The following is a 10,893-nucleotide window of genomic DNA, read 5'->3' as shown; positions in this document are numbered from 1 at the left end:
CCTTGGAGCCAACATTCAATCAATTTCACAATCCATAAATCCGGTAAAACCTCATAAACCATGGCCTGGTCACCACTATGAAAGTACCACCAAGCCATTGGTCATCCATTATCAACTATTAAACCATTAGGAGCTTATAGTCTTATATCACAATTTATGACATAGCATCCTGTTTCCAATAGGGTCTGACCTAATGACTACTTATCCACATTCATACAAAATAACATCATGAGAATAGTCCATATCTGTGCTTTTAGGTTGCCCTTACATGTAATTACACTCTGGTGATTATTATCATTGAAGCATGAAAAATGAACATTGCATTTCCCATGGAGGAAGCAGGTGTTCCATTTTTATTCCACCAAATCAGAAATCTAGGTTGGTGTAATATGCAACCGGACGTATAATAATTGTGGGCAATTTGGCATAGGTTTTTTTGGATAGTAAGAGGAAACCAGAGAACTCAGTGGAAACCTATATATAGTATCCCAAGCTCATAGCTGCTGGGTTGGGCTGCACCAATGTGCTGCCATTATTATTAATAATAAAAAGAAGAAGGTCTTATTGGTGTGGCCATGCTTTATGCTAAGGTGGCACTGACCTCTTCTTTGCTACACCTATTTACTTGTCTTTTTTATTTATTTTGCACAAGTGGTTAATCCAAAATGTGATCACGATGACCCATTCAAACACTTGATAATTTAGGTCCTGCTGTGAGGTAAGAAGTATTTTTTGTCATATTAGCACTTTTATTATAGTTCATTAACCATAAGTTCTTCAATCAGTGCATTTATCTGATTATAAATGTCCTGAGTGTAGCTTAGGGCAGTAATTAGACAGTGATTGCATTTCAGTGCGGCATGGATTTGTTACAGTGAAGAAAGTACACGATCTGGCATAACATTATAACCACTTGTCTAATATTGTGTTGGTTCCCCTTTTGCTGCCAAAACAGTCCTGATCCATCGAGCATCAACATCATTAACTTCTTCAGCGATTTGAGCTACAGAAGCTCGTCTGTTGGATCGGACCACATGGGCCAGCCTTCACTCCCCTCATGCATCAATGAGCCTGGCCGCCCATGACCCTCTCACCGGTTCATCATTTTTGATAGATACTGACCACTGCAGACCAGAAACACCACACAAAAGCTGCAGTTTTGGAGATGCTCTGACCCAGTCGTCTAGCCATCACAAATTGGCAAAACGTCACTGGTCATAATGTTATAATGCCATAATGTTACACCTGGTTGGTGTAAAAATACATATTTTACATAATAATTACAATCCTCACCTCACTGGCAGCTGCAATGTCTGTCTTAGACTCAATCTCTAAACCAGTCTTTAACTTTTAAAATGTTCACAGGTGCCATGATAAGATAATCAGTGTTATTCACTTCACTGGTCATAATGTTATTATGCCATAATGTTTTGCCTGATCGGGGTAAATTGCAATGCATTAGAGAATTTGATTCAGTTCTGGACCAATTTCCTTAAAAAAAAATTGGTGATTTTTAGAAGTCAATAATGAAGAGCAATACAATTTGTTCTTTTTTTATTGCTTCTAATTATGTGATTGTGTATGGGACAGAAAATTCTCCATGCTAATATAAGATCAACTTAAGGCTCCTGTGATCGTGATGCAGCATCAGCAGCTTTCTCGCAGCTCGTGCTCTTTCGTTCCCATGATACCACACGGCTTAAGGTGTCTCTGATCGTGGTGCTGAAGCTGCGTGTACCAGAGAGAGAGAGAGAGAGAGAGACACGAAAAAAGGGCTGAGCTCAGTTCACGCATGAGGCATCCGTGCGTCCCTCCTCCTCTTCATCCTGCTCTTCCTCCACAGCATCATAACGAGAAAATAGTCCAGGGAAACCGCACGAGTCAGAAGAAAAAGGGAAAAAAATCTCTGGCTTGTTTTCCCCCTGTTTAAAATTCCCTTTGTTGTGTCTGGTGACTGTTTAATCCTCATTTCTTTGGATTTTGCTTTTGTTTTGTGCGACCTCGGCGTATCTCAGTGCACCGCGTCCTTTATGCACAGCACGCTTCTCCAGCCTGTAAAGCGGAGCCAGGCCGCGGGTGGAGACGGAGGCCTTGGCGGCGGTGGTGGTGGTGGAGGAGGAGGAAGAGGAGGCGCAGGAGGAGGTTGTTGTGCAACTGCTGCTGTTGCTGGAGGAGGAGGCGGTGGACCCGGAGCACGAAACGCGGAGATGGAAGCCAAAATCCAAAAGGCGATCGATTTCAAGCTGGAGGGTCACCGCTGCTACAAGGAGAAGAAATTCCGCGAGGCAATCGGCAAGTACCACCGCGCGCTGCTGCAGCTGAAAGGCGTGCAGGTGGCGGCGGGCGGCGGCGGCGGTGTTGGAGGAGGAGGAGGAGTTGGAGGAGATGTGGAGCTCCTGAACCGGGCCACCAGCGAACAGCTTTCCGAGGAACAGCGGCGCGCTGTCAGGAGCACCGAGATCGAGTGCTATGACAGCCTGACAGGTCGGTCCCTGAAAAGATCCATTGCTGGTGCTGATGCTGGGGCATTGGGATCCATAGTTACGGGTTAAAACATTAGCTCAGGATTTGGTAAAATAATGGGAATTATGTAGGATGGATAATAAACACATTTATGGGTGCAATATCCTATGTCCATGTCCTGATGCTCAGACCTGGTGCCCGCCTCCCCGCAAAACAGGGAAATGAGAGAAAAAGCTTTCCAAAGGGTCATAATAATTGCATATAGCACCCACTTAGATAGATAGATAAAAAGATAGAGAGATAGGGAGATAGAGATGACTTTGGTGTTTTGTAGCCTGGAGCATCCCTGGTGGTCTCCCAGCTTCATGGCGTTTTGTGGTCAACACTTCTGGTTCCAGGAACAATGAGGATAGCAGTGCACTTTGTGTGCCAGTGTCTCCTTTGCTTTGCCAATGTGCCTTCCCTGTCATTTCTCATCTGCTAACATTCCTTTGTTCATCATCTTGCATGTAAACAAACCTCATGTGAACCCACCAGTAGAAGGGTTGTGAACGCCTGTTAGGTGGATGCAAACGAGCAGAAAGATGCTTAGCTGAATTCAGCTTTATGTTGATCATCCTAATGATTGACTTTAAGAAGGAAACATTGCATCAGTCCACCATGCTGGTTTGAAATGCTCTTGAAACAAAATCGGAGCAGATTCGGGTCATTTGGTGTATAGTCTATAGTGCTGTCAGGTTATGGTTGATTGCATGTGGACTATAAGGTGTTGGATTCCTGCATGCTCAAAAAGTATATTTTTCAGGTTGTGATACTGTCGGCGTCAGCAGTCGTGCTCGGGTGGAGTGGTCACCGATGATGATGTATGTCGGGGGAAGGGAGGGGGGGGTTGATAGAATAGCCTGCTGTTAGTCCTGCCAGACCGAGTCAATACAGATGTTGCTCTTGTTGGTGTTTGTGGAAGAAAAGAAAAGAAAAGAAAAGAAAAGAAAAGAAAAGAAAAACATTCAAAGCTGTTTGTTGTGGTGAAAGGACCAGTTTTCTTTTCGTATTGTTTGACCTAAACCAGACAGCAACGTTTGAAGTAAGAAAGCATCTAGTAGTACTAATGAAACACATTGAGTGTGAGGCAAAGTGATTATACTGAGATGCACCCATGAAATCTACATTAAACCCTGAACTGCAAAACACAAAGGTGATTAGTTCAGAAGTGAAATACAAAAAAAAATGGATGATCTTTGTAATGAAATGACGATGAGTTCCACAATAGTAAATGAAACATTAAAACTCGTTCACTGTTGTTCTTTTGTTCAGACTGGACTGTACTAAATGATAAATGGTCTATCTGCAACCCTTATTAAAACACAGTCTCAGGAGGAAACGAGGCTTGGAAGAGTTTGTAACTGGGTTACTGGTAAATTTTCAGACTTTTCTGATTGAGTACATTACAAGTTTTTCAGGGTCTATCATTAATCAGGCTCCAAGCCTTTTCAGACATCACTCAGAAGTTAAATAGGAGCTGATGAAATATGTATATCTTTCAGAGGAGTTTTATAATTGTGTTATCAAGTGAGTTAGTTAGTATTTTGTAGTGGAAGTTATGCTGATACAATTCCTGTGAGGTTTTTAATAATCAAATTAAGACATTATTACAAAAAAGCGCATTTATTCACTTTATTTCAAAGAGTTTCATAATAATAAAGAGATCTTATCTATGTAGAACCCTGAAACAAGGTGTTTTTGTATTAGAACTGTCCTCAAAGAACACGTGAGGAACTCTGCATCTCTTCAGCAGAGTGTTTTCCTATTCTAGAGTGTCCCAAATAAAAAGAACTAGTTTTTTATCAGCTGAACTAGCAGCTCTCAAAATGCCCTCTCTGAAAATACTCCTACGCAGACACAGCATGATCAAAACAAAGAAAAATGCATAGTGTTCTAAAATCTTTTTAAAATCACCAATAAAAGGCATTAATAACAAGTGATTTTTGCAGCAGAGCAGCACTGAAGTGATTTCTTCCACACCAATGTTAGCATGAAGAGTTTGCTGGAGTGAGGAGATAATAATATACATTTATATGTCACCATTGACTTTTTTCTCATGTAATGATAAAGAGACTGATGTGGATGATGCTGATAATCAGTCAGAAAAAGGAGGGGTGTTTTTTCCAATGGGGGGATTAAAAATGAATGTAACATAGGTGGGGCATATTTCTGTGAAATTGAAATGACCTGTTTAAGGGGAAGTTGCAGTTCACTGGTTAAGATGTTGGACTTCTGATCAGAAGGTTGTGAGTTCAAATCTTAGCACCACCAAGCTGCCACTGCAGGCCAATTGAGCAAGGTCATGTACACTCAGTAGCTCAGCAGTGTAAATGTGTACATTTTTTTAAGATCTTTTGGTTAAGATACATGCAAAAGAAAAACATCATTTCTTCTTTCGGCTGCTCCCATTGGGGTCGCCACAGCGGATCATCCGTCTCCATACCCCCCTGTCCTCTACATCTGCCTCTTTCACTCCAACTACCTGCATGTCTTCCCTCACCACATCCACAAACCTCCTCCTTGGTCTTCCTCTTTTCCTCCTTCCTGGTGACTCCATCCTCAGCATTCTCCTACTGATATACCCCATGTCCCTTCTCTGCACATGTCCAAACCATCTCAATCTCGCCTCCCTCACCTTGTCTCCAAAATGTCCTACATGCGCTGTCCCTCTAATAGTAGTTAAAAAAAAGATTCAGCAACTTATATTTTAAATCAACAACAGACCCAAATGTCAAATATCTACCAGTAGCTGCCCAAAGCTTTTATATTAAAGCCAAACACTCAATTATTAGCCATGAATCCTTTTAATACAATTTTACTAAATGACTGAAATCGAAATGTTATAGTTTTCTTGTGCGATCCTCATATCAGTGGAACACATCAGAACAGCTGGTTAGGCTAGTGAAAATAAATTGGAAGTTAATTGAGGGCTTGTGGCAGCCAGATCTCTTGAAGTTGGCTGTCTGGTGGCCTGGCAAAGCATACGCATAATATTTTCTATATCAGGAATGAATGACTAGCAGAGGGGGGGTTGTTTGGTGCAGTAACATTTTGGATATCTGTTGCATCAGCAGCATCGAAACTAATTGGAACCTCTTGCATATTACTGACATGGATAAACAGGTTTATTCGTTATTTCTGTACACTGCAAATATTTTATAGTTGAACTGTCAAGTCTAGTGTGTGTATGTGTATATATCCAGGACAGGAAATGGCTGCAGGAAGAGTGGGCTTATCATGCATGCATTTTTCGCTGATGCAGAAAATCGTCAGCGTTTCATGGATTGCGATTCTGCTGCGATGGTGAAGATGATTTTCTATTGTATTCCTATAATAAACCAGAATGATCACTCGACTCCTCTGTGATGAGCATTTTCTCTGCTAGGTTCCTTCAATGAAGCCAGAGGAGTCTGTTCATTACATGGAGACTTTTGTAATTGGCAGAGTGTGTAGATTTTTGTCACAATTTTTCTATGATTTTTACAATTCTTGGTTCTGCTGGGTAATTATGAGAAACTGGATTAAACAGGATTTAAGATATAGACATGTTCTAAGCCTCCTCTCTCTCTCTCTCTCTCTCTCTCTCTCTCTCTCTCTCTCTCTCTTTCTCCCTCTCTCACTCTCTCTATTTTTCTTTCTCTCTTTCCCTTTCCCTCTGGAGAGAGCAGATAGCATTATATATTTCCTCTCAAGAAGAGAGCCTTATCAACATCCCAGGAGCCAATCATAGGAAAGCAAAAAAAAAAAAAAATCAAACCCCATTATGCTTTAAAAAAAATTTGTGCTGTGAGTGTGATGAACTGATGAATGGGGTTGGGGAGTGGGGGAGGTGAAGATCTCACATGGTCCCCAAGCTGTGCTGCTTGTGAGAGTGGTAAAGGCAGCTGGTGCCAGGTCCGCAGATGGTAGAGCATCTCTGTGCGGTTCTACTGAGAACAGACCCTACTGTACAGTACTGTATTATAACATAACAGCACCATACACCACAGAGACAGAAGAAATAATAGCATTGAGTGTCAGAAGGAAGCAGAATTCTGAATTAGACAGAATTAGACATTTAATACTTAAATGTTTTTTGTTGTGTAAGTATTCTGTAATTTAATTGTAATTATTGAAAATGAAATTCTGCTGATATAACAATTGTAGTAATAATTTTTTTTTTACAAATAATGTATTATTAATGTATTATTATCATTATATATATATATATATATATATATATATATATATATATATATATATATATATATATATATATATATATACACAAAAATAAGCCTTTTTAAATTTGCCTATCCTTAAATGATAATTATTTTTTCCTTTTTAAAAAAAATGAAACCACATCCAACATACAGTTAGGCCAAATCCCAATTCCCTAAACTTTAATAGCCAATAGAGCTTCTTTTTCTATTTCTGTTCATTTCTATTATTTTATATGTAATTATTTTATTATATTACATGTTTTTATTGAATTAATTAAGACATACATATAACACATATTATAATATGTATATAAAGATATACCCTAAGCTGGAAATATAGTTATTATTAACAGTAATCCACTTACAATTCCATGTGATTTTCTGTGCATAAACATTATACCATTTAAAATAGTATAGGTTCGGCTGCCAAAAATGAAGATGCTTGTAATTCCTCTAGCTTTGTGAGTGATTTATCATTATTACATTATTTTTATTTTTTTAATAAAGGAAATTGCCACCAAGGCCAAAAAATGCTGGCAAAGCAGCACAGGGAGCTGTCATCAAAGAAAAGGAAATTTTGGCTTAAAGGGTGGAAACAATAGAAAAGCTATCTGATGGGAGAGTGAAACATCCAGACATAGAATTAAGTTGCATAGATGTCTCTACATGCAGAATGTTGGCATTTATTATTGCCATCCTGTTCAGAAGCGTAGCATTTAACCTGACACATTCATATTCTGAGATCGTTCATACGCCATTTGATCATTAAAATGTTTTAAATGGAGGTTTAGTGATGGTTGATGTAATTGTGAGCTCTTTTCTCAGGCAAGGTGACTGCACCGGCTTGTGATGCTGAGTCATTTAGAGTATGCTGGTGGGCGAACATGAACACATCCTGTGCATTAGTTTTTGATGTTCCCTTAAGGCCAGTATGGATTAATCCATTACATTATAGAAAAGGATTTAGACAAAAATATAACTAGATATTGTACATGTGAGATTTAGAATAAATCATATATTCATACTCAACATACACAAAAGCCCGACCACCCACTTTGTACTTGTAAATTTATTTTCTTACTACAATAAATAAACTACTTAACAGACTGCCTGCATTTGTTTGCTGATAATGCTGTATTTATATATATATATATATATATATATATATATATATATATATATATATATATATATATATATAATTTTCATTTTCTGCTCCGAACTGATGGCTTTCCTCTTCTTTTTTTCACTACCAGCAGGAGACATACTTGGGTGCTTTTTAAGACATGTTTTTATAACTAAAATTGCTGTTTAAAACCGTAAGAAACAGAAAAAAAAATGCACACTAACACTGAGACAACTTTACTCCGTCGACCGCTAGCGAAAGTGAGGCATCCAACGTATCGTACATCAGACGCTGCTGCCTGTGCCTGTTACACGAAATATAAAATATTTTAAATCTTTTGTCGTATCGTCATTGTAAGATTGAAAAATAGCAATTCGAACCATCGTAACTCGGGGACCATCTGTAGATTGTTCTCTTCTGCTTTTTATTTATAGTCAAGCCTTTTCTTATATACGTGTCTGGAACTCCCTTTTCAGTTTTTAAAACTTTCCTCTGATTTCTTAGTGTTGAGCTGACTAAGTAATAAAATAAACATGATCTAGTAGTAACAGAATTTTTTTTTTGTAGTAACCGACATCTAGAATGATACAATTTTCATATTACATTTTCCATATTCCTACTAGAGATTCCCTGTTGTAAAGAAATCCATTTAGAGACAGCCCTTTGTAAAAGGATGTAAAATACTGGTAAATTCAAAACACAGATATAAACTCATAAAAAATCAAAAAGAAAATTATATTTGTTATCTACTTGACTTGACTTGTCTTGACCAACTAGGAAGCCAATTCACAGAAAGGCTCCTGCAGAAATAAATAGTAACAGTGCTTGGTTATATACTCAAAGTTCTGTTTAGTGTAGAAATGCCAAAAGTTTCCTCACTTTATTCTAGAAGTTACATCAGTGTTTCTCTAGGAAAGTTGCCCATAGTCAGAGTTGGGTTATGCAGCTGCTTAATAAATTGTGAAAAGCTATTTGCTTATTTTTTATAGCCCTTTTGATACTGTCTGTCTTTTCACCAGTTTGAGAGGTGATCCAGAGCATAATCAGATACAAAACACATGTTTACTAGCTGTAAAAAAAAAAAATGTACTTCAGGTTTAAGCAGAGGTATATTTTACACCTGAAGTCAAATCCTTCATCTGCTATACACAAAAAAAGACATTGTCATAGATAACTGCTCTCAGGGCAACGGTCTAGGCCAGGGGTCACCAACGTGGTGCCCTCAAGGACCACAGGAGTAGCCCGCCGGCCTTTTCTAAAAATAGCTGTTTCCTACTTTGTTAAATCATTGATTTTTATGAGGAATCATTAACATGATCTGTTTCTTCACATAGATGAATATTATTAATTATTAATAATAACATATAATAAAACGTAAATTGAGCAAATTTGTTATTTCAGATCAAACTGAAAACTGTGTGTATCAAACTGGTAGCCCTTCACATTAATCGGTACCCAAGAAGTAGCTCTCAGTTTCAAAAAGGTTAGTGACCCCTGGTCTAGGCCTTCATTGCCTTTTGTTATTTGCTCTCAGGGTGCATTTTCTGAAATTTGGTTAGTAACAGTAAATAGTAAAATGTGTTTCATGAATTGATTTGTGGTAGTGTTATTGATGTAGCCACCATTTTCAGCATTAATCTTGCAAATATTTAACATATAATCAAATTTAACATAATAATAATCTGAGCTGCATGAGTTCAAAATGACCCTGCCTCAATGCTTCAGGATCCAGTGCTTCTTATTTACAGTACAGTGATCTGAGAGCTGATGCTTTTGTGATAAAGAAAGAAAGTGCGTAAAGACACTGACATCTGCACTAGCACAGCGCCAGATACGTGCTGGGGGAATTAGCTATTAGCAGATTAAGCAAATAAATTATTTGAATGTGATGTCACTTATAGAAGGTCTACGGTTGAGAGATTTCAGTTTAGATTAGATTTGTAGATACTTGGTGCACTTGAATGCTATTTCTCTTTTAACTAAGGTGTTGGCCACCGTGACCAAGAGAGCTGCCAAGAACTGTCACCATAGTAAATACACTCTTGTTGAGCTGTAAGAAACTTCTGCCATTAAAGAATGGATGGGAAAGAAAAAGTAAATTATCACTTATTCCAGTCATATAAAGACAGGGAAATCCATATTTCATTTTCACAGGAGTCTTTTGAAGATAATAGGTGAAAAGATCCTTATAAGTTTTTGTCAATGGGACCTCAAAAAAGTAAAGTCAAGTTTATTTCTATAGCACTTTTCACAACAGACATTGTCTCAAAGCAGCTTTAAAGAAAAACAGTCAAGGTGAATGGTGTGCATTTATCCCTGATGAGCAGCCGTGGCGACTGGCAAGAAAAAACTCCCTTAGATGTTATGAGGAAGAAACCTTGAGAGGAACCAGACTTAAAAGGGGAACCCATCCTCATTTGGGTGACATCAAGAGTTTGATCATAAATTTTTCAACAATACAGAACACTGGAGAGTGAGAACTAACATAAGTACAGGAGTATAAGATTATAAGTAATGTTCTTTCTACAGTCTTAAACAGTCTTTATGGTTATAAAACTAGGAGCTACTGAGCTCAACATTTGTGATCATCACAGATCGAGCACCAGCTTCTCCATGCCAGAGCCTTTAAACACTCCAGGAGGTCCAATGTCAAAAAATGCCAATTGGCACTGGTACGTCTCTAGATGGTACGGGATGTTTGCGAGTTCGGCATCTACTTCTTCAAAGGTCCATAATCTTCATGAGGTGGGACGTGACTGGAGCTGGCCAAACCTCAGGATGCCTCGGGATGAGGAGAGAAAAAGAAGCAGTAGAGAGAAATTAGCGTAACTGCTGTTCATGATATAAACAAGCACAAGTTAGTGTAAAAAGATAGTGTAGTTCAGTGATACACTAGACCTTAGGTTCCGCACTTGTCTAAAGTCACTTGTTTCTGTAAAAAGATGGCACCAAGATGCACTGTGATCTGAATGTAAGTTCTGGGCAATGCTCTGCTGGGATTTATGTGGATTTTACTTTGACACATACCACCTCCATAAACATTGCTGCAAACCAAGTACA

The 10,893-nt window shown here is 38.5% G+C and overlaps 1 protein-coding gene across 1 annotated transcript in view; it reads left to right on the top strand.

The window, feature by feature from the left end:
* Positions 1-1,616: 1,616 nt before the first annotated feature.
* The window catches only part of ttc9b (tetratricopeptide repeat domain 9B), a 31,829-nt gene continuing 22,552 nt past the window's right edge, over positions 1,617-10,893 (top strand). Inside the window, exon 1 of the mRNA XM_046863823.1 lies at positions 1,617-2,484. Within this exon, the coding sequence (XP_046719779.1) occupies positions 2,031-2,484 (454 nt within the window). The 5' untranslated portion in view covers positions 1,617-2,030. The remainder of the gene's footprint in view (positions 2,485-10,893) is intronic.

This window comes from Silurus meridionalis, chromosome 13 (genome assembly GCF_014805685.1).
Source record: "Silurus meridionalis isolate SWU-2019-XX chromosome 13, ASM1480568v1, whole genome shotgun sequence".
In the NCBI taxonomy this organism is placed as follows: domain Eukaryota; kingdom Metazoa; phylum Chordata; class Actinopteri; order Siluriformes; family Siluridae; genus Silurus; species Silurus meridionalis.
The sequence above is the reverse complement of the archived record's forward strand: the minus strand, read 5'-3'. Positions and strand labels throughout refer to the sequence as shown.